The 23712-nt window shown below is 52.3% G+C and overlaps 1 protein-coding gene across 44 annotated transcripts in view; it reads left to right on the top strand.

Moving 5' to 3' along the window:
• The window catches only part of LOC129843353 (islet cell autoantigen 1-like protein), a 112378-nt gene that overhangs the window by 25180 nt on the left and 63486 nt on the right, over positions 1 to 23712 (top strand). For 43 of the 44 annotated variants that reach the window (XM_055912050.1, XM_055912037.1, XM_055912033.1 and 40 more), the window contains exons 4-7: positions 888 to 960; positions 4148 to 4271; positions 12858 to 13056; positions 16223 to 16348. In XM_055912050.1, the coding sequence (XP_055768025.1) occupies positions 888 to 960; positions 4148 to 4271; positions 12858 to 13056; positions 16223 to 16348 (522 nt within the window). Of the gene's footprint in view, positions 1 to 887; positions 961 to 4147; positions 4272 to 12857; positions 13057 to 16222; positions 16349 to 16415; positions 17582 to 23712 lie in introns of those variants that run through there. The other variant, XM_055912048.1, reaches the window with a different exon arrangement.

Below are 23712 nucleotides of genomic sequence, written 5' to 3'. Positions count from 1 at the left end.
CTGAACCACACGTTCTGTTTCCTGTCCAGTTCTCTCTCTGTGTTACTAACTGAACCACACGTTCTGTTTCCTGTCCAGTTCTCTCTCTGTGTTACTAACTGATCCACACGTTCTGTTTCCTGTCTAGTTCTCTCTTTGTGTTACTAACTGAACCACACGTTCTGTTTCCTGTCCAGTTCTCTCTCTGTGTTACTAACTGAACCACACGTTCTGTTTCCTGTCCAGTTATCTCTCTGTGTTACTAACTGTTTCCTGTCCAGTTCTCTCTGTGTGTTACTAACTGAACCACACGTTCTGTTTCCTGTCCAGTTCTCTCTGTGTGTTACTAACTGATCCACACGTTCTGTTTCCTGTCCAGTTCTCTCTGTGTTACTAACTGTTTCCTGTCCAGTTCTCTCTCTGTGTTACTAACTGTTGTCTGGATCAGAGATAGCTCTGCAGTTCTGTCTGTATAGGACGTTAGCAGACAGGTATAACAGTAGTTTGTCTATATGATTAGATCAGCTTTGTGCTGCAGCCGGGGATCAGATGGCCTCATACAACCTGACTCTGTCTGTCTGCCTGTCTGCCTGTCTGCCTGTCTGCCTGTCTGCCTGCCTGTCTGCCTGTCTGCCTGCCTGTCTGCCTGCCTGTCTGTCTGTCTGTCTGCCTGCCTGTCTGTCTGTCTGCCTGTCTGTCTGCCTGTCTGCCTGTCTGCCTGCCTGCCCGCCTGCCTGCCTGTCTGTCTGTCTGCCTGCCTGTCTGTCTGTCTGTCTGCCTGTCTGTCTGGCTGTCTGCCTGCTGGCCTGTCTGCCTGTCTGTCTGTCTGTCTGTCTGTCTGTCTGTCTGCTGGCCTGTCTGTCTGTCTGTCTGTCTGTCTGTCTCTCTCTCTCTCTCTCTCTCTCTAGTTGTTCCACTCGGTCCAGACCACCTCCACTGAGCTGCTGAAGGTGATTGAGAAATACCAGCGGAGGATCACACGTGAGTTACCCCTGTTACTACGGTTACCACTTTATTCAATTCAGACCAGGAAATAGACAGAGGATAATACTGTTCTCTTCACTGAGAACCCCACTCTCCCTCCCTGTGTGTTCCAGACCTGTCTCAGGAGGGTTAGGTTATGTTGAGGTTATGACATTCCTGTGTTCCAGACCTGTCTCAGGAGGGTTAGGTTATGGTTAGGTTATGTTGAGGTTATGGCATTCCTGTGTTCCAGACCTGTCTCAGGAGGGTTAGGGTTATGTTAGGGTTATGTTGAGGTTATGTTAGGTTATGTTAGGGTTATGTTGAGGTTATGTTGAGGTTATGTTGAGTTTATGACATTCCTGTGTTCCAGACCTGTCTCAGGAGGGTTAGGTTATGTTCAGGTTATGTTGAGGTTATGTTGAGGTTATGACATTCCTGTGTTCCAGACCTGTCTCAGGAGGGTTAGGTTATGTTGAGGTTATGTTGAGGTTATGTTGAGTTTATGACATTCCTGTGTTCCAGACCTGTCTCAGGAGGGTTAGGTAATGTTGAGGTTATGTTGAGGTTATGTTGAGGTTATGACATTCCTGTGTTCCAGACCTGTCTCAGGAGGGTTAGGTTATGTTGAGGTTATGTTGAGGTTATGTTGAGTTTATGACATTCCTGTGTTCCAGACCTGTCTCAGGAGGGTTAGGTAATGTTGAGGTTATGTTGAGGTTATGTTGAGGTTATGACATTCCTGTGTTCCAGACCTGTCTCAGGAGGGTTAGGTTATGTTGAGGTTATGTTAGGTTATGTTGAGGTTATGACATTCCTGTTTTCCAGACCTGTCTCAGGAGGGTTAGGTTATGTTGAGGTTATGTTAGGTTATGTTGAGGTTATGTTGAGGTTATGACATTCCTGTGTCCCAGACCTGTCTCAGTAGGGTTAGGTTATGTTGAGGTTATGTTGAGGTTATGACATTCCTGTGTTCCAGACCTGTCTCAGGAGGGTTAGGTTATGTTGAGGTTATGTTAGGTTATGTTGAGGTTATGACATTCCTGTGTTCCAGACCTGTCTCAGGAGGGTTAGGGTTAGGTTATGTTAGGGTTATGTTGAGGTTATGTTGAGTTTATGACATTCCTGTGTTCCAGACCTGTCTCAGTAGGGTTAGTTTATGTTGAGGTTATGTTGAGGTTATGACATTCCTGTGTCCCAGACCTGTCTCAGGAGGGTTAGGTTATGTTGAGTTTATGTTAGGTTATGTTGAGGTTATGACATTCCTGTGTTCCAGACCTGTCTCAGGAGGGTTAGGTTATGTTGAGGTTATGTTAGGTTATGTTGAGGTTATGACATTCCTGTGTTCCAGACCTGTCTCAGGAGGGTTAGGTAATGTTGAGGTTATGTTGAGGTTATGTTGAGGTTATGACATTCCTGTGTTCCAGACCTGTCTCAGGAGGGTTAGGTTATGTTGAGGTTATGTTGAGGTTATGTTGAGGTTATGACATTCCTGTGTTCCAGACCTGTCTCAGGAGGGTTAGGTTATGTTGAGGTTATGTTAGGTTATGTTGAGGTTATGTTGAGGTTATGACATTCCTGTGTCCCAGACCTGTCTCAGGAGGGTTAGGTTATGTTGAGGTTATGTTAGGGTTATGTTGAGGTTATGACATTCCTGTGTTCCAGACCTGTCTCAGGAGGGTTAGGTTATGTTGAGGTTATGTTAGGTTATGTTGAGGTTATGACATTCCTGTGTTCCAGACCTGTCTCAGGAGGGTTAGGTTATGTTGAGGTTATGTTAGGGTTATGTTGAGGTTATGACATTCCTGTGTTCCAGACCTGTCTCAGGAGGGTTAGGGATAGGTTATGTTAGGGTTATGTTGAGGTTATGTTGAGGTTATGACATTCCTGTGTCCCAGACCTGTCTCAGGAGGGTTAGGTTATGTTGAGGTTATGTTAGGGTTATGTTTAGGTTATGACATTCCTGTGTTCCAGACCTGTCTCAGGAGGGTTAGGTTATGTTGAGGTTATGTTGAGGTTATGACATTCCTGTGTCCCAGACCTGTCTCAGGAGGGTTAGGTTATGTTGAGGTTATGTTAGGTTATGTTGAGGTTATGACATTCCTGTGTTCCAGACCTGTCTCAGGAGGGTTAGGTTATGTTGAGGTTATGTTAGGTTATGTTGAGGTTATGACATTCCTGTGTTCCAGACCTGTCTCAGGAGGGTTAGGTTATGTTGAGGTTATGTTAGGTAATGTTGAGGTTATGTTGAGGTTATTACATTCCTGTGTTCCAGACCTGTCTCAGGAGGGTTAGGTTATGTTGAGGTTATGTTGAGGTTATGACATTCCTGTGTTCCAGACCTGTCTCAGGAGGGTTAGGTAATGTTGAGGTTATGTTGAGGTTATGACATTCCTGTGTTCCAGACCTGTCTCAGGAGGGTTAGGGTTAGGTTATGTTAGGGTTATGTTGAGGTTATGTTGAGTTTATGACATTCCTGTGTTCCAGACCTGTCTCAGTAGGGTTAGGTTATGTTGAGGTTATGTTGAGGTTATGACATTCCTGTGTCCCAGACCTGTCTCAGGAGGGTTAGGTTATGTTGAGGTTATGTTAGGTTATGTTGAGGTTATGACATTCCTGTGTTCCAGACCTGTCTCAGGAGGGTTAGGTTATGTTGAGGTTATGGTTAGGTTATGTTGAGGTTATGACATTCCTGTGTTCCAGACCTGTCTCAGGAGGGTTAGGGTTAGGTTATGTTAGGGTTATGTTGAGGTTATGTTGAGGTTATGACATTACTGTGTTCCAGACCTGTCTCAGGAGGGTTAGGTTATGTTGAGGTTATGTTAGGTTATGTTCAGGTTATGACATTCCTGTGTTCCAGACCTGTCTCAGGAGGGTTAGGTTATGTTGAGGTTATGTTAGGGTTATGTTGAGGTTATGTTAGGGTTATGTTGAGGTTATGTTAGGGTTATGTTGAGTTTATGTTAGGTTATGTTGAGGTTATGACATTCCTGTGTTCCAGACCTGTCTCAGGAGGGTTAGGTTATGTTAGGGTTATGTTAGGTTATGTTGAGGTTATGACATTCCTGTGTTCCAGACCTGTCTCAGGAGGGTTAGGTTATGTTGAGGTTATGTTAGGGTTATGTTGAGGTTATGTTAGGTTATGTTAGGTTATGTTGAGGTTATGTTGAGGTTATGTTGAGGATATGACATTCCTGTGTTCCAGACCTGTCTCAGGAGGAGAATGAGTTTGGGATGTTTCTGAGGTTCCAGGCAGAACACGACCGCACCAAGGCTGGAAACATGATGGGCGCAACCAGCAAGGCCCTGTGTGCCTCGGCCAAGCAGAGGTCAGACCCATCCTAACCCCTAACCCAGCAAGGCCCTGCAGAGGTCAGACCCATCCTAACCCCTAACCCAGCAAGGCCCTGTAGAGGTCAGAACCATCCTAACCCAGCAAGGCCCTGTAGAGGTCAGAACCATCCTAACCCCTAACCCAGCAAGGCCCTGTAGAGGTCCTAACCTCTAACCCAGCAAGGCCCTGTAGAGGTCAGAACCATCCTAACCCCTAACCCAGCAAGGCCCTGCAGAGGTCAGAACCATCCTAACCCAGCAAGGCCCTGTAGAGGTCAGAACCATCCTAACCCCTAACCCAGCAAGGCCCTGTAGAGGTCAGAACCATCCTAACCCAGCAAGGCCCTGTAGAGGTCAGAACCGTCCTAACCCCTAACCCAGCAAGGCCCTGTAGAGGTCAGAACCATCCTAACCCCTAACCCAGCAAGGCCCTGTAGAGGTCAGAACCATCCTAACCCAGCAAGGCCCTGTACAGGTCAGAACCATCCTAACCCAGCAAGGCCCTGTAGAGGTCAGAACCATCCTAACCCAGCAAGGCCCTGCAGAGGTCAGAACCATCCTAACCCCTAACCCAGCAAGGCCCTGTAGAGGTCAGAACCATCCTAACCCCTAACCCAGCAAGGCCCTGTAGAGGTCAGAACCATCCTAACCCCTAACCCAGCAAGGCCCTGTAGAGGTCAGAACCATCCTAACCCCTAACCCAGCAAGGCCCTGTAGAGGTCAGAACCATCCTAACCCCTAACCCAGCAAGGCCCTGTAGAGGTCAGAACCATCCTAACCCAGCAAGGGCCTGCAGAGGTCAGAACCATCCTAACCCCTAACCCAGCAAGGCCCTATAGAGGTCAGAACCATCCTAACCCCTAACCCAGCAAGGCCCTGTAGAGGTCAGAACCATCCTAACCCCTAACCCAGCAAGGCCCTGTAGAGGTCAGAACCATCCTAACCCCTAACCCAGCAAGGCCCTGTAGAGGTCAGAACCATCCTAACCCCTAACCCAGCAAGGCCCTGTAGAGGTCAGAACCATCCTAACCCCTAAACCAGCAAGGCCCTGTAGAGGTCAGAACCATCCTAACCCAGCAAGGCCCTGCAGAGGTCAGAACCATCCTAACCCCTAACCCAGCAAGGCCCTGTAGAGGTCAGAACCATCCTAACCCCTAACCCAGCAAGGCCCTGTAGAGGTCAGAACCATCCTAACCCAGCAAGGCCCTGTAGAGGTCAGAACCATCCTAACCCCTAACCCAGCAAGGCCCTGTAGAGGTCAGAACCATCCTAACCCAGCAAGGCCCTGTAGAGGTCAGAACCATCCTAACCCCTAACCCAGCAAGGCCCTGTAGAGGTCCTAACCTCTAACCCAGCAAGGCCCTGTAGAGGTCAGAACCATCCTAACCCCTAACCCAGCAAGGCCCTGCAGAGGTCAGAACCATCCTAACCCAGCAAGGCCCTGTAGAGGTCAGAACCATCCTAACCCCTAACCCAGCAAGGCCCTGTAGAGGTCAGAACCATCCTAACCCAGCAAGGCCCTGTAGAGGTCAGAACCGTCCTAACCCCTAACCCAGCAAGGCCCTGTAGAGGTCAGAACCATCCTAACCCCTAACCCAGCAAGGCCCTGTAGAGGTCAGAACCATCCTAACCCAGCAAGGCCCTGTACAGGTCAGAACCATCCTAACCCAGCAAGGCCCTGTAGAGGTCAGAACCATCCTAACCCAGCAAGGCCCTGCAGAGGTCAGAACCATCCTAACCCCTAACCCAGCAAGGCCCTGTAGAGGTCAGAACCATCCTAACCCCTAACCCAGCAAGGCCCTGTAGAGGTCAGAACCATCCTAACCCCTAACCCAGCAAGGCCCTGTAGAGGTCAGAACCATCCTAACCCCTAACCCAGCAAGGCCCTGTAGAGGTCAGAACCATCCTAACCCCTAACCCAGCAAGGCCCTGTAGAGGTCAGAACCATCCTAACCCAGCAAGGGCCTGCAGAGGTCAGAACCATCCTAACCCCTAACCCAGCAAGGCCCTATAGAGGTCAGAACCATCCTAACCCCTAACCCAGCAAGGCCCTGTAGAGGTCAGAACCATCCTAACCCCTAACCCAGCAAGGCCCTGTAGAGGTCAGAACCATCCTAACCCCTAACCCAGCAAGGCCCTGTAGAGGTCAGAACCATCCTAACCCCTAACCCAGCAAGGCCCTGTAGAGGTCAGAACCATCCTAACCCCTAACCCAGCAAGGCCCTGTAGAGGTCAGAACCATCCTAACCCAGCAAGGCCCTGCAGAGGTCAGAACCATCCTAACCCCTAACCCAGCAAGGCCCTGTAGAGGTCAGAACCATCCTAACCCCTAACCCAGCAAGGCCCTGTAGAGGTCAGAACCATCCTAACCCAGCAAGGCCCTGTAGAGGTCAGAACCATCCTAACCCCTAACCCAGCAAGGCCCTGTAGAGGTCAGAACCATCCTAACCCAGCAAGGCCCTGTAGAGGTCAGAACCATCCTAACCCCTAACCCAGCAAGGCCCTGCAGAGGTCAGAACCATCCTAACCCCTAACCCAGCAAGGCCCTGTAGAGGTCAGAACCATCCTAACCCCTAACCCAGCAAGGCCCTGTAGAGGTCAGAACCATCCTAACCCAGCAAGGCCCTGTAGAGGTCAGAACCATCCTAACCCCTAACCCAGCAAGGCCCTGTAGAGGTCAGAACCATCCTAACCCAGCAAGGCCCTGTAGAGGTCAGAACCATCCTAACCCCTAACCCAGCAAGGCCCTGTAGAGGTCAGAACCATCCTAACCCCTAACCCAACAAGGCCCTGTAGAGGTCAGAACCATCCTAACCCCTAACCCAGCAAGGCCCTGTAGAGGTCAGAACCATCCTAACCCAGCAACGCCCTGTAGAGGTCAGAACCATCCTAACCCCTAACCCAGCAAGGCCCTGTAGAGGTCAGAACCATCCTAACCCCTAACCCAGCAAGGCCCTGTAGAGGTCAGAACCATCCTAACCCCTAACCCAGCAAGGCCCTGTAGAGGTCAGAACCATCCTAACCCCTAACCCAGCAAGGCCCTGTAGAGGTCAGAACCATCCTAACCCCTAACCCAGCAAGGCCCTGTAGAGGTCAGAACCATCCTAACCCAGCAAGGCCCTGCAGAGGTCAGAACCATCCTAACCCAGCAAGGCCCTGTAGAGGTCAGAACCATCCTAACCCCTAACCCAGCAAGGCCCTGTAGAGGTCAGAACCATCCTAACCCCTAACCCAGCAAGGCCCTGTAGAGGTCAGAACCATCCTAACCCAGCAAGGCCCTGTAGAGGTCAGAACCATCCTAACCCCTAACCCAGCAAGGCCCTGTAGAGGTCAGAACCATCCTAACCCCTAACCCAGCAAGGCCCTGTAGAGGTCAGAACCATCCTAACCCCTAACCCAGCAAGGCCCTGTAGAGGTCAGAACCATCCTAACCCAGCAAGGCCCTGCAGAGGTCAGAACCATCCTAACCCCTAACCCAGCAAGGCCCTGTAGAGGTCAGAACCATCCTAACCCCTAACCCAGCAAGGCCCTGTAGAGGTCAGAACCATCCTAACCCAGCAAGGCCCTGTAGAGGTCAGAACCATCCTAACCCCTAACCCAGCAAGGCCCTGTAGAGGTCAGAACCATCCTAACCCAGCAAGGCCCTGTAGAGGTCAGAACCATCCTAACCCCTAACCCAGCAAGGCCCTGCAGAGGTCAGAACCATCCTAACCCCTAACCCAGCAAGGCCCTGTAGAGGTCAGAACCATCCTAACCCCTAACCCAGCAAGGCCCTGTAGAGGTCAGAACCATCCTAACCCAGCAAGGCCCTGTAGAGGTCAGAACCATCCTAACCCCTAACCCAGCAAGGCCCTGTAGAGGTCAGAACCATCCTAACCCAGCAAGGCCCTGTAGAGGTCAGAACCATCCTAACCCCTAACCCAGCAAGGCCCTGTAGAGGTCAGAACCATCCTAACCCCTAACCCAACAAGGCCCTGTAGAGGTCAGAACCATCCTAACCCCTAACCCAGCAAGGCCCTGTAGAGGTCAGAACCATCCTAACCCAGCAACGCCCTGTAGAGGTCAGAACCATCCTAACCCCTAACCCAGCAAGGCCCTGTAGAGGTCAGAACCATCCTAACCCCTAACCCAGCAAGGCCCTGTAGAGGTCAGAACCATCCTAACCCCTAACCCAGCAAGGCCCTGTAGAGGTCAGAACCATCCTAACCCCTAACCCAGCAAGGCCCTGTAGAGGTCAGAACCATCCTAACCCCTAACCCAGCAAGGCCCTGTAGAGGTCAGAACCATCCTAACCCAGCAAGGCCCTGCAGAGGTCAGAACCATCCTAACCCCTAACCCAGCAAGGCCCTATAGAGGTCAGAACCATCCTAACCCCTAACCCAGCAAGGCCCTGTAGAGGTCAGAACCATCCTAACCCCTAACCCAGCAAGGCCCTGTAGAGGTCAGAACCATCCTAACCCCTAACCCAGCAAGGCCCTGTAGAGGTCAGAACCATCCTAACCCCTAACCCAGCAAGGCCCTGTAGAGGTCAGAACCATCCTAACCCCTAACCCAGCAAGGCCCTGTAGAGGTCAGAACCATCCTAACCCAGCAAGGCCCTGCAGAGGTCAGAACCATCCTAACCCCTAACCCAGCAAGGCCCTGTAGAGGTCAGAACCATCCTAACCCCTAACCCAGCAAGGCCCTGTAGAGGTCAGAACCATCCTAACCCAGCAAGGCCCTGTAGAGGTCAGAACCATCCTAACCCCTAACCCAGCAAGGCCCTGTAGAGGTCAGAACCATCCTAACCCAGCAAGGCCCTGTAGAGGTCAGAACCATCCTAACCCCTAACCCAGCAAGGCCCTGCAGAGGTCAGAACCATCCTAACCCCTAACCCAGCAAGGCCCTGTAGAGGTCAGAACCATCCTAACCCCTAACCCAGCAAGGCCCTGTAGAGGTCAGAACCATCCTAACCCAGCAAGGCCCTGTAGAGGTCAGAACCATCCTAACCCCTAACCCAGCAAGGCCCTGTAGAGGTCAGAACCATCCTAACCCAGCAAGGCCCTGCAGAGGTCAGAACCATCCTAACCCCTAACCCAGCAAGACCCTGTAGAGGTCAGAACCATCCTAACCCCTAACCCAACAAGGCCCTGTAGAGGTCAGAACCATCCTAACCCCTAACCCAGCAAGGCCCTGTAGAGGTCAGAACCATCCTAACCCAGCAACGCCCTGTAGAGGTCAGAACCATCCTAACCCCTAACCCAGCAAGGCCCTGTAGAGGTCAGAACCATCCTAACCCAGCAAGGCCCTGTAGAGGTCAGAACCATCCTAACCCCTAACCCAGCAAGGCCCTGTAGAGGTCAGAACCATCCTAACCCCTAACCCAGCAAGGCCCTGTAGAGGTCAGAACCATCCTAACCCAGCAAGGCCCTGTAGAGGTCAGAACCATCCTAACCCCTAACCCAGCAAGGCCCTGTAGAGGTCAGAACCATCCTAACCCCTAACCCAGCAAGGCCCTGTAGAGGTCAGAACCATCCTAACCCCTAACCCAGCAAGGCCCTGTAGAGGTCAGAACCATCCTAACCCCTAACCCAGCAAGGCCCTGTAGAGGTCAGAACCATCCTAACCCCTAACCCAGCAAGGCCCTGTAGAGGTCAGAACCATCCTAACCCAGCAAGGCCCTGCAGAGGTCAGAACCATCCTAACCCCTAACCCAGCAAGGCCCTATAGAGGTCAGAACCATCCTAACCCCTAACCCAGCAAGGCCCTGTAGAGGTCAGAACCATCCTAACCCCTAACCCAGCAAGGCCCTGTAGAGGTCAGAACCATCCTAACCCCTAACCCAGCAAGGCCCTGTAGAGGTCAGAACCATCCTAACCCCTAACCCAGCAAGGCCCTGTAGAGGTCAGAACCATCCTAACCCCTAACCCAGCAAGGCCCTGTAGAGGTCAGAACCATCCTAACCCAGCAAGGCCCTGCAGAGGTCAGAACCATCCTAACCCCTAACCCAGCAAGGCCCTGTAGAGGTCAGAACCATCCTAACCCCTAACCCAGCAAGGCCCTGTAGAGGTCAGAACCATCCTAACCCAGCAAGGCCCTGTAGAGGTCAGAACCATCCTAACCCCTAACCCAGCAAGGCCCTGTAGAGGTCAGAACCATCCTAACCCAGCAAGGCCCTGTAGAGGTCAGAACCATCCTAACCCCTAACCCAGCAAGGCCCTGCAGAGGTCAGAACCATCCTAACCCCTAACCCAGCAAGGCCCTGTAGAGGTCAGAACCATCCTAACCCCTAACCCAGCAAGGCCCTGTAGAGGTCAGAACCATCCTAACCCAGCAAGGCCCTGTAGAGGTCAGAACCATCCTAACCCCTAACCCAGCAAGGCCCTGTAGAGGTCAGAACCATCCTAACCCAGCAAGGCCCTGCAGAGGTCAGAACCATCCTAACCCCTAACCCAGCAAGACCCTGTAGAGGTCAGAACCATCCTAACCCCTAACCCAACAAGGCCCTGTAGAGGTCAGAACCATCCTAACCCCTAACCCAGCAAGGCCCTGTAGAGGTCAGAACCATCCTAACCCAGCAACGCCCTGTAGAGGTCAGAACCATCCTAACCCCTAACCCAGCAAGGCCCTGTAGAGGTCAGAACCATCCTAACCCAGCAAGGCCCTGTAGAGGTCAGAACCATCCTAACCCCTAACCCAGCAAGGCCCTGTAGAGGTCAGAACCATCCTAACCCCTAACCCAGCAAGGCCCTGTAGAGGTCAGAACCATCCTAACCCAGCAAGGCCCTGTAGAGGTCAGAACCATCCTAACCCCTAACCCAGCAAGGCCCTGTAGAGGTCAGAACCATCCTAACCCCTAACCCAGCAAGGCCCTGTAGAGGTCAGAACCATCCTAACCCCTAACCCAGCAAGGCCCTGTAGAGGTCAGAACCATCCTAACGCCTAACCCAGCAAGGCCCTGTAGAGGTCAGAACCATCCTAACCCAGCAAGGCCCTGCAGAGGTCAGAACCATCCTAACCCAGCAAGGCCCTGTAGAGGTCAGAACCATCCTAACCCAGCAAGGCCCTGTAGAGGTCAGAACCATCCTAACCCAGCAAGGCCCTGCAGAGGTCAGAACCATCCTAACCCAGCAAGGCCCTGTAGAGGTCAGAACCATCCTAACCCCTAACCCAGCAAGGCCCTGTAGAGGTCAGAACCATCCTAACCCCTAACCCAGCAAGGCCCTGTAGAGGTCAGAACCATCCTAACCCAGCAAGGCCCTGTAGAGGTCAGAACCATCCTAACCCCTAACCCAGCAAGGCCCTGTAGAGGTCAGAACCATCCTAACCCCTAACCCAGCAAGGCCCTGTAGAGGTCAGAACCATCCTAACCCCTAACCCAGCAAGGCCCTGTAGAGGTCAGAACCATCCTAACCCAGCAAGGCCCTGTAGAGGTCAGAACCATCCTAACCCAGCAAGGCCCTGTAGAGGTCAGAACCATCCTAACCCCTAACCCAGCAAGGCCCTGTAGAGGTCAGAACCATCCTAACCCCTACCCCAGCAAGGCCCTGTAGAGGTCAGAACCATCCTAACCCCTAACCCAGCAAGGCCCTGTAGAGGTCAGAACCATCCTAACCCCTAACCCAGCAAGGCCCTGTAGAGGTCAGAACCATCCTAACCCCTAACCCAGCAAGGCCCTGTAGAGGTCAGAACCATCCTAACCCAGCAAGGCCCTGTAGAGGTCAGAACCATCCTAACCTCTAACCCAGCAAGGCCCTGTAGAGGTCAGAACCATCCTAACCCCTAACCCAGCAAGGCCCTGTAGAGGTCAGAACCATCCTAACCCAGCAAGGCCCTGTAGAGGTCAGAACCATCCTAACCCCTAACCCAGCAAGGCCCTGTAGAGGTCAGAACCATCCTAACCCCTAACCCAGCAAGGCCCTGTAGAGGTCAGAACCATCCTAACCCCTAACCCAGCAAGGCCCTGTAGAGGTCAGAACCATCCTAACCCAGCAAGGCCCTGTAGAGGTCAGAACCATCCTAACCCCTAACCCAGCAAGGCCCTGTAGAGGTCAGAACCATCCTAACCCCTAACCCAGCAAGGCCCTGTAGAGGTCAGAACCATCCTAACCCAGCACGGCCCTGCAGAGGTCAGAACCATCCTAACCCCTAACCCAGCAAGGCCCTGTAGAGGTCAGAACCATCCTAACCCCTAACCCAGCAAGGCCCTGTAGAGGTCAGAACCATCCTAACCCCTAACCCAGCAAGGCCCTGTAGAGGTCAGAACCATCCTAACCCAGCAAGGCCCTGTAGAGGTCAGAACCATCCTAACCCAGCAAGGCCCTGTGTTGCCCGCGCCCAGAGTTAATACTGGGTCTGCTATGTTAATGTGTCAGGCTGGTCCTGTGCCCGTCCCCAGAGTTAATACTGGATCTGCTATGTTAATGTGTCAGGCTGGTCCTGTGCCCGTCCCCAGAGTTAATACAGGATCTGCTATGTTAATGTGTCAGGCTGGTCCTGTGCCCGTCCCCAGAGTTAATACAGGATCTGCTATGTTAATGTGTCAGGCTGGTCCTGTGCCCGCCCCCAGAGTTAATACAGGATCTGCTATGTTAATGTGTCAGGCTGGTCCTGCGCCCGTCCTTACACCGGATGGAGCAGGAGGTGGAGACGTTTCGGCGGCGTGCGATCGCTGACACGCTCCTGACCGTGACCCGGATGGAGAAATCCAGGACGGAATACCGTGGAGCGCTGCTCTGGATGAAGGATGTCTCTCAGGAACTCGACCCGGACACCTGTAAACATCTGGACAAGTTCCGCAAGGTGTGTTAACCTGTGTGTATGGCCCACCAGGTGCTGTGTGTATGGCCCACCAGGTGCTGTGTGTGTTAACCCTGTGTGTATGGTCCACCAGGTGCTGTGTGTATGGCCCACCAGGTGCTGTGTGTGTTAACCTGTGTGTGTGGTCCACCAGGTGCTGTGTGTGTTAACCCTGTGTGTATGGCCCACCAGGTGCTGTGTGTGTTAACCCTGTGTGTATGGCCCACCAGGTGCTGTGTGTGTTAACCTGTGGGTATGGCCCACCAGGTGCTGTGTTAACCCTGTGTGTATGGCCCACCAGGTGCTGTGTGTGTTAACCTGTGTGTATGGCCCACCAGGTGCTGTGTGTGTTAACCCTGTGTGTATGGCCCACCAGGTGCTGTGTGTATGGCCCACCAGGTGCTGTGTGTGTTAACCTGTGTGTATGGCCCACCAGGTGCTGTGTGTATGGCCCACCAGGTGCTGTGTGTGTTAACCCTGTGTGTATGGCCCACCAGGTGCTGTGTGTGTTAACCCTGTGTGTATGGTCCACCAGGTGCTGTGTGTGTTAACCCTGTGTGTGTTAACCCTGTGTGTATGGCCCACCAGGTACTGTGTGTGTTAACCCTGTGTGTATGGTCCACCAGGTACTATGTGTGTTAACCCTGTGTGTATGGCCCACCAGGTACTGTGTGTGTTAACCCTGTGTGTATGGCCCACCAGGTGCTGTGTGTGTTAACCCTGTGTGTGTGTTAACCTGTGTGTATGGCCCACCAGGTGCTGTGTGTGTTAACCCTGTGTGTATGGCCCACCAGGTGCTGTGTTAACCCTGTGTGTATGGCCCACCAGGTGCTGTGTGTGTTAACCTGTGTGTATGGTCCACCAGGTGCTGTGTGTGTTAACCCTGTGTGTATGGCCCACCAGGTGCTGTGTGTGTTAACCCTGTGTGTATGGCCCACCAGGTACTGTGTGTGTTAACCTGTGTGTATGGCCCACCAGGTGCTGTGTGTGTTAACCTGTGTGTATGGCCCACCAGGTGCTGTGTGTGTTAACCCTGTGTGTATGGCCCACCAGGTTCTGTGTGTGTTAACCCTGTGTGTGTTAACCCTGTGTGTGTTAACCCTGTGTGTGTTAACCTGTGTGTATGGCCCACCAGGTGCTGTGTGTGTTAACCTGTGTGTATGGTCCACCAGGTGCTGTGTGTGTTAACCCTGTGTGTATGGCCCACCAGGTGCTGTGTTAACCCTGTGTGTATGGCCCACCAGGTGCTGTGTGTGTTAACCTGTGTGTATGGTCCACCAGGTGCTGTGTGTGTTAACCCTGTGTGTATGGCCCACCAGGTGCTGTGTGTGTTAACCCTGTGTGTATGGCCCACCAGGTACTGTGTGTGTTAACCTGTGTGTATGGCCCACCAGGTGCTGTGTGTGTTAACCTGTGTGTATGGCCCACCAGGTGCTGTGTGTGTTAACCCTGTGTGTATGGCCCACCAGGTTCTGTGTGTGTTAACCCTGTGTGTGTTAACCTGTGTGTATGGCCCACCAGGTGCTGTGTGTGTTAACCTGTGTGTATGGCCCACCAGGTGCTGTGTGTGTTAACCCTGTGTGTGTTAACCCTGTGTGTATGGCCCACCAGGTGCTGTGTGTATGGCCCACCAGGTGCTGTGTGTGTTAACCCTGTGTATGGCCCACCAGGTGCTGTGTGTATGGCCCACCAGGTGCTGTGTGTGTTAACCCTGTGTGTATGGCCCACCAGGTGCTGTGTGTGTTAACCCTGTGTGTATGGCCCACCAGGTGCTGTGTAGGTTAACCTGTGTGTATGGCCCACCAGGTGCTGTGTGTGTTAACCTGTGTGTGGCCCACCAGGTGCTGTGTGTATGGCCCACCAGGTGCTGTGTGTGTTAACCCTGTGTGTATGGCCCACCAGGTGCTGTGTGTGTTAACCCTGTGTGTATGGCCCACCAGGTGCTGTGTGTGTTAACCTGTGTGTATGGCCCACCAGGTGCTGTGTGTATGGCCCACCAGGTGCTGTGTGTGTTAACCCTGTGTGTATGGTCCACCAGGTGCTGTGTGTGTTAACCCTGTGTGTGTTAACCCTGTGTGTATGGCCCACCAGGTGCTGTGTGTGTTAACCCTGTGTGTATGGCCCACCAGGTGCTGTGTGTGTTAACCCTGTGTGTGTTAACCCTGTGTGTATGGCCCACCAGGTGCTGTGTGTGTTAACCCTGTGTGTATGGTCCACCAGGTGCTGTGTGTGTTAACCCTGTGTGTGTTAACCCTGTGTGTATGGCCCACCAGGTGCTGTGTGTGTTAACCTGTGTGTATGGCCCACCAGGTGCTGTGTGTGTTAACCCTGTCTGTATGGCCCACCAGGTGCTGTGTGTGTTAACCCTGTGTGTATGGCCCACCAGGTGCTGTGTGTGCTAACCTGTGTGTATGGCCCACCAGGTGCTGTGTGTGTTAACCCTGTGTGTATGGCCCACCAGGTACTGTGTGTATGGCCCACCAGGTGCTGTGTGTGTTAACTCTGTGTGTATGGTCCACCAGGTGCTGTGTGTGTTAACCCTGTGTGTGTTAACCCTGTGTGTATGGCCCACCAGGTGCTGTGTGTGTTAACCCTGTGTGTATGGCCCACCAGGTGCTGTGTGTGTTAACCCTGTGTGTATGGCCCACCAGGTGCTGTGTGTGTTAACCCTGTGTGTATGGCCCACCAGGTGCTGTGTGTGTTAACCCTGTGTATGGCCCACCAGGTGCTGTGTGTGTTAACCCTGTGTATGGCCCACCAGGTGCTGTGTGTGTTAACCCTGTGTATGGCCCACCAGGTGCTGTGTGTGTTAACCCTGTGTGTATGGCCCACCAGGTGCTGTGTGTGTTAACCCTGTGTATGGCCCACCAGGTGCTGTGTGTGTTAACCCTGTGTGTATGGCCCACCAGGTGCTGTGTGTGTTAACCCTGTGTGTATGGCCCACCAGGTGCTGTGTGTGTTAACCCTGTGTATGGCCCACCAGGTGCTGTGTGTGTTAACCCTGTGTGTGGCCCACCAGGTGCTGTGTGTGTTAACCCTGTGTGTATGGTCCACCAGGTGCTGTGTGTGTTAACCCTGTGTGTGGCCCACCAGGTGCTGTGTGTGTTAACCCTGTGTGTGTGGCCCACCAGGTGCTGTGTGTGTTAACCCTGTGTGTATGGCCCACCAGGTGCAGTCCCAGGTCAGAGGTTCGAAGGATCTGTTTGAGAAGCTGAAGAACGATGTGTGTCAGAAGATTGACATGCTGGGAGCCTCCCGTTGTAACATGCTGTCTCACTCCCTCTGCACATACCAGGTCTGTCTGTCTGTCTGTCTGTCTGTCTCACTTCCTCTGTTCATACCAGGTCTGTCTGTCTGTCTGTCTGTCTGTCTGTCTGTCTGTCTCACTTCCTCTGTTCATACCAGGTCTGTCTGTCTGTCTGTCTGTCTGTCTGTCTGTCTGTCTGTCTGTCTCACTTCCTCTGCACATACCAGGTCTGTCTGTCTGTCTGTCTCACTTCCTCTGTTCATACCAGGTCTGTCTGTCTGTCTGTCTGTCTGTCTGTCTCACTTCCTCTGCACATACCAGGTCTGTCTGTCTGTCTGTCTCACTCCCTCTGCACATACCAGGTCTGTCTGTCTCACTCCCTCTGCACATACCAGGTCTGTCTGTCTCACTTCCTCTGCACATACCAGGTCTGTCTGTCTGTCTGTCTCACTTCCTCTGTTCATACCAGGTCTGTCTGTCTGTCTCACTTCCTCTGTTCATACCAGGTCTGTCTGTCTGTCTGTCTGTCTGTCTGTCTGTCTGTCTGTCTGTCTCACTTCCTCTGCACATACCAGGTCTGTCTGTCTATCTGTCTGTCTCACTCCCTCTGCACATACCATGTCTGTCTGTCTATCTGTCTGTCTCACTCCCTCTGTTCATACCAGGTCTGTCTGTCTGTCTGTCTGTCTCACTCCCTCTCTTCATACCAGGTCTGTCTGTCTCACTCCCTCTGCACATACCAGGTCTGTCTGTCTATCTGTCTGTCTCACTCCCTCTGTTCATACCAGGTCTGTCTGTCTATCTGTCTGTCTCACTCCCTCTGTTCATACCAGGTCTGTCTGTCTGTCTGTCTGTCTCACTCCCTCTCTTCATACCAGGTCTGTCTGTCTCACTCCCTCTGCACATACCAGGTCTGTCTGTCTCACTCCCTCTGCACATACCAGGTCTGTCTGTCTGTCTGTCTCACTCCCTCTGCATATACCAGGTCTGTCTGTCTCACTCCCTCTGCACATACCAGGTCTGTCTGTCTGTCTGTCTCACTCCCTCTGCACATACCAGGTCTGTCTGTCTGTCTGTCTGTCTCACTCCCTCTGCACATACCAGGTCTGTCTGTCTCACTCCCTCTGCACATACCAGGTCTGTCTGTCTCACTCCCTCTGCACATACCAGGTCTGTCTGTCTGTCTGTCTGTCTCACTCCCTCTGCACATACCAGGTCTGTCTGTCTCACTCCCTCTGCACATACCAGGTCTGTCTGTCTCACTCCCTCTGCACATACCAGGTCTGTCTGTCTATCTGTCTCACTCCCTCTGCACATGCCAGGTCTGTCTGTCTGTCTGTCTGTCTGTCTGTCTGTCTGTCTGTCTGTCTGTCTGTTCTACCAGGTCTGTCTGTGTGTGTCGTTGCATAGTAGCGGTCTGTGCGTGTCGTTGCATAGTAGCGGTCTGTGTGTCGTTGCATAGTAGCGGTATGTGTGTCGTTGCATAGTAGCGGTCTGTGTGTGTCGTTGCATAGTAGCGATCTGTGTGTGTCGTTGCATAGTAGCGGTCTGTGTGTGTCGTTGCATAGTAGCGGTCTGTGTGTGTTGTTGCATAGTAGCGATCTGTGTGTGTCGTTGCATAGTAGCGGTCTGTGTGTGTCGTTGCATAGTAGCGGTCTGTGTGTGTCGTTGCATAGTAGCGGTCTGTGTGTGTCGTTGCATAGTAGCGATCTGTGCGTGTTGTTGCATAGTAGCGGTCTGTGTGTGTCGTTGCATAGTAGCGGTATGTGTGTGTCGTTGCATAGTAGCGGTCTGTGTGTGTCGTTGCATAGTAGCGGTGTGTGTGTGTTGTTGCATAGTAGCGGTCTATGTGTGTCGTTGCATAGTAGCGGTCTGTGTGTGTCGTTGCATAGTAGCGGTCTGTGTGTGTCGTTGCATAGTAGCGGCCTGTGTGTGTTAATGCATAGTAGCGGTCTGTGTGTCGTTGCATAGTAGCGGTCTGTACGTGTTGTTGCATAGTAGCGGTCTGTGTGTGTCGTTGCATAGTAGCGGTCTGTGTGTGTCGTTGCATAGTAGCGGTCTGTGTGTGTTGTTGCATAGTAGCGGTCTGTACGTGTTGTTGTATAGTAGCGGTCTGTGTGTGTCGTTGCATATACCAGGTCTGTGTGTGTCGTTGCATAGTAGCGGTCTGTGTGTGTCGTTGCATAGTAGCGGTCTGTGTGTGTCGTTGCATAGTAGCGGTCTGTGTGTGTCGTTGCATAGTAGCGGTCTGTGTGTGTCGTTGCATAGTAGCGGTCTGTGTGTCGTTGCATAGTAGCGGTCTGTGTGTGTCGTTGCATAGTAGCGGTCTGTGTGTCGTTGCATAGTAGCGGTCTGTGTGTGTCGTTGCATAGTAGCGGTCTGTGTGTGTCGTTGCATAGTAGCGGTCTGTGTGTGTCGTAGCATAGTAGCGGTGTGTGCGTGTCGTTGCATAGTAGCGGTCTGTGCGTGTCGTTGCATAGTAGCGGTCTGTGTGTGTCGTTGCATAGTAGCGGTCTGTGTGTGTCGTTGCATAGTAGCGGTCTGTGTGTCGTTGCATAGTAGCGGTCTGTGTGTGCCGTTGCATAGTAGCGGTCTGTGTGTGTCGTTGCATAGTAGCGGTCTGTGTGTCGTTGCATAGTAGCGGTCTGTGTGTGTCGTTGCATAGTAGCGGTCTGTGTGTGTCGTTGCATAGTAGCGGTCTGTGTGTGTCGTTGCATAGTAGCGGTCTGTGCGTGTCGTTGCATAGTAGCGGTCTGTGTGTGTCGTTGCATAGTAGCGGTCTGTGTGTGTCGTTGCATAGTAGCGGTCTGTGTGTGTCGTTGCATAGTAGCGGTCTGTGTGTGTCGTTGCATAGTAGCGGTCTGTGTGTGTCGTTGCATAGTAGCGGTCTGTGTGTGTCGTTGCATAGTAGCGGTCTGTGTGTGTCGTTGCATAGTAGCGGTCTGTGTGTGTCGTTGCATAGTAGCGGTCTGTGTGTGTCGTTGCATAGTAGCGGTCTGTGTGTGTCGTTGCATAGTATCGGTCTGTGTGTGTCGTTGCATAGTAGCGGTCTGTGTGTGTCTTTGCATAGTAGCGGTCTGTACGTGTCGTTGCATAGTAGCGGTCTGTGTGTGTCGTTGCATAGTAGCTGTCTGTGCGTGTCGTTGCATAGTAGCGGTCTGTGTGTGTCGTTGCATAGTAGCGGTCTGTGTGTGTCGTTGCATAGTAGCGGTATGTGTGTGTCGTTGCATAGTAGCGGTCTGTGTGTGTCGTTGCATAGTAGCGGTCTGTGTGTGTCGTTGCATAGTAGCGGTCTGTGTGTGTCGTTGCATAGTAGCGGTCTGTGTGTGTCGTTGCATAGTAGCGGTCTGTGTGTGTCGTTGCATAGTAGCGGTCTGTGTGTGTTAATGCATAGTAGCGGTCTGTGTGTCGTTGCATAGTAGCGGTCTGTACGTGTTGTTGCATAGTAGCGGTGTGTGTGTGTTGTTGCATAGTAGCGGTCTGTGTGTGTCGTTGCATAGTAGCGGTCTGTGTGTGTCGTTGCATAGTAGCGGTCTGTGTGTGTCGTTGCATAGTAGCGGTCTGTGTGTGTCGTTGCATAGTAGCGGTCTGTGTGTGTCGTTGCATAGTAGCGGTCTGTGTGTGTTAATGCATAGTAGCGGTCTGTGTGTCGTTGCATAGTAGCGGTCTGTACGTGTTGTTACATAGTAGCGGTCTGTGTGTGTCGTTGCATAGTAGCGGTCTGTGTGTGTCGTTGCATAGTAGCGGTCTGTGTGTGTTGTTGCATAGTAGCGGTCTGTGTGTGTTGTTGCATAGTAGCGGTCTGTGTGTGTCGTTGCATAGTAGCGGTCTGTGTGTGTCGTTGCATATACCAGGTCTGTGTGTGTCGTTGCATAGTAGCGGTCTGTGTGTGTCGTTGCATAGTATCGGTCTGTGTGTGTCGTTGCATAGTAGCGGTCTGTGTGTGTCGTTGCATAGTAGCGGTCTGTGTGTGTCGTTGCTTAGTAGCGGTCTGTGTGTGTCGTTGCATAGTAGCGGTCTGTGTGTGTCGTTGCATAGTAGCGGTCTGTGTGTCGTTGCATAGTAGCGGTCTGTGTGTGCCGTTGCATAGTAGCGGTCTGTGTGTGTCGTTGCATAGTAGCGGTCTGTGTGTGTCGTTGCATAGTAGCGGTCTGTGCGTGTCGTAGCATAGTAGCGGTGTGTGCGTGTCGTTGCATAGTAGCGGTCTGTGTGTGTCGTTGCATAGTAGCGGTCTGTGTGTGTCGTTGCATAGTAGCGGTCTGTGTGTCGTTGCATAGTAGCGGTCTGTGTGTGTCGTTGCATAGTAGCGGTCTGTGTGTGTCGTTGCATAGTAGCGGTATGTGTGTGTCGTTGCATAGTAGCGGTCTGTGTGTGTCGTTGCATAGTAGCGGTGTGTGTGTGTCGTTGCATAGTAGCGGTCTGTGTGTGTCGTTGCATAGTAGCGGTCTGTGTGTGTCGTTGCATAGTAGCGGTCTGTGTGTGTCTTTGCATAGTAACGGTCTGTACGTGTCGTTGCATAGTAGCGGTCTGTGTGTGTCGTTGCATAGTAGCTGTCTGTGCGTGTCGTTGCATAGTAGCGGTCTGTGTGTGTCGTTGCATAGTAGCGGTCTGTGTGTGTTGTTGCATAGTAGCGGTCTGTGTGTGTCGTTGCATAGTAGCGGTATGTGTGTGTCGTTGCATAGTAGCGGTATGTGCGTGTCGTTGCATAGTAGCGGTCTGTGTGTGTCGTTGCATATGTGCGTGTCGTTGCATAGTAGCGGTCTGTGTGTGTCGTTGCATAGTAGCGGTCTGTGTGTGTCGTTGCATAGTAGCGGTCTGTGTGTGTCGTTGCATAGTAGCGGTCTGTGTGTGTCGTTGCATAGTAGCGGTCTGTGTGTGTCGTTGCATAGTAGCGGTCTGTGTGTGTCGTTGCATAGTAGCGGTCTGTGTGTGTCGTTGCATAGTAGCGGTCTGTGTGTGTCGTTGCATAGTAGCGGTCTGTGTGTGTCGTTGCATAGTAGCGGTCTGTGTGTGTCGTTGCATAGTAGCGGTCTGTGTGTGTCGTTGCATAGTAGCGGTCTGTGTGTGTCGTTGCATAGTAGCGGTCTGTGTGTGTCGTTGCATAGTAGCGGTCTGTGTGTGTCGTTGCATAGTAGCGGTCTGTGTGTGTCGTTGCATAGTAGCGGTCTGTGTGTGTCGTTGCATAGTAGCGGTCTGTGTGTGTCGTTGCATAGTAGCGGTCTGTGTGTGTCGTTGCATAGTAGCGGTCTGTGTGTCGTTGCATAGTAGCGGTCTGTGTGTGCCGTTGCATAGTAGCGGTCTGTGTGTGTCGTTGCATAGTAGCGGTCTGTGTGTGTCGTTGCATAGTAGCGGTCTGTGCGTGTCGTAGCATAGTAGCGGTGTGTGCGTGTCGTTGCATAGTAGCGGTCTGTGTGTGTCGTTGCATAGTAGCGGTCTGTGTGTGTCGTTGCATAGTAGCGGTCTGTGTGTCGTTGCATAGTAGCGGTCTGTGTGTGTCGTTGCATAGTAGCGGTCTGTGTGTGTCGTTGCATAGTAGCGGTATGTGTGTGTCGTTGCATAGTAGCGGTCTATGTGTGTCGTTGCATAGTAGCGGTGTGTGTGTGTCGTTGCATAGTAGCGGTCTGTGTGTGTCGTTGCATAGTAGCGGTCTGTGTGTGTCGTTGCATAGTAGCGGTCTGTGTGTGTCTTTGCATAGTAACGGTCTGTACGTGTCGTTGCATAGTAGCGGTCTGTGTGTGTCGTTGCATAGTAGCTGTCTGTGCGTGTCGTTGCATAGTAGCGGTCTGTGTGTGTCGTTGCATAGTAGCGGTCTGTGTGTGTTGTTGCATAGTAGCGGTCTGTGTGTGTCGTTGCATAGTAGCGGTATGTGTGTGTCGTTGCATAGTAGCGGTATGTGCGTGTCGTTGCATAGTAGCGGTCTGTGTGTGTCGTTGCATATGTGCGTGTCGTTGCATAGTAGCGGTCTGTGTGTGTCGTTGCATAGTAGCGGTCTGTGTGTGTCGTTGCATAGTAGCGGTCTGTGTGTGTCGTTGCATAGTAGCGGTCTGTGTGTGTCGTTGCATAGTAGCGGTCTGTGTGTGTCGTTGCATAGTAGCGGTCTGTGTGTGTCGTTGCATAGTAGCGGTCTGTGTGTGTCGTTGCATAGTAGCGGTCTGTGTGTGTCGTTGCATAGTAGCGGTCTGTGTGTGTCGTTGCATAGTAGCGGTCTGTGTGTGTCGTTGCATAGTAGCGGTCTGTGTGTGTCGTTGCATAGTAGCGGTCTGTGTGTGTCGTTGCATAGTAGCGGTCTGTGTGTGTCGTTGCATAGTAGCGGTCTGTGTGTGTCGTTGCATAGTAGCGGTCTGTGTGTGTCGTTGCATAGTAGCGGTCTGTGTGTGTCGTTGCATAGTAGCGGTCTGTGTGTGTCGTTGCATAGTAGCGGTCTGTGTGTGTCGTTGCATAGTAGCGGTCTGTGTGTGTCGTTGCATAGTAGCGGTCTGTGTGTGTCGTTGCATAGTAGCGGTCTGTGTGTGTCGTTGCATAGTAGTGGTCTCTGTGTGTCGTTGCATAGTAGCGGTCTGTGTGTGTCGTTGCATAGTAGCGGTCTGTGTGTGTCGTTGCATAGTAGCGGTCTGTGTGTGTCGTTGCATAGTAGCGGTCTGTGTGTGTCGTTGCATAGTAGCGGTCTGTGTGTCGTTGCATAGTAGCGGTCTGTGTGTGTCGTTGCATAGTAGCGGTCTGTGTGTCGTTGCATAGTAGCGGTCTGTGTGTGTCGTTGCATAGTAGCGGTCTGTGTGTGTCGTTGCATAGTAGCGGTCTGTGTGTCGTTGCATAGTAGCGGTGTGAGTGTCGTTGCATAGTAGCGGTCTGTGTGTCGTTGCATAGTAGCGGTCTGTGTGTCGTTGCATAGTAGCGGTCTGTGTGTCGTTGCATAGTAGCGGTCTGTGTGTCGTTGCATAGTAGCGGTCTGTGTGTCGTTGCATAGTAGCGGTCTGTGTGTCGTTGCATAGTAGCGGTCTCTGTGTGTCGTTGCATAGTAGCGGTCTGTGTGTCGTTGCATAGTAGCGGTCTGTGTGTCGTTGCATAGTAGCGGTCTGTGTGTCGTTGCATAGTAGCGGTCTGTGTGTCGTAGCATAGTAGCGGTCTGTGTGTCGTTGCATAGTAGCGGTCTGTGTGTCGTAGCATAGTAGCGGTCTGTGTGTCGTTGCATAGTAGTGGTCTCTGTGTGTCGTTGCATAGTAGCGGTCTGTGTGTCGTAGCATAGTAGCGGTCTGTGTGTCGTTGCATAGTAGCGGTCTGTGTGTCGTTGCATAGTAGTGGTCTGTGTGTGTCGTTGCATAGTAGCGGTCTGTGTGTCGTTGCATAGTAGCGGTCTGTGCGTGTCGTTGCATAGTAGCGGTCTGTGTGTGTCGTTGCATAGTAGCGGTCTGTGT

This window comes from Salvelinus fontinalis, unplaced genomic scaffold (assembly GCF_029448725.1).
Source record: "Salvelinus fontinalis isolate EN_2023a unplaced genomic scaffold, ASM2944872v1 scaffold_0124, whole genome shotgun sequence".
Lineage (NCBI taxonomy): Eukaryota > Metazoa > Chordata > Actinopteri > Salmoniformes > Salmonidae > Salvelinus > Salvelinus fontinalis.
Note: the sequence above shows the minus strand (reverse complement) of the source record. Positions and strands in the feature narration are given on the sequence as shown.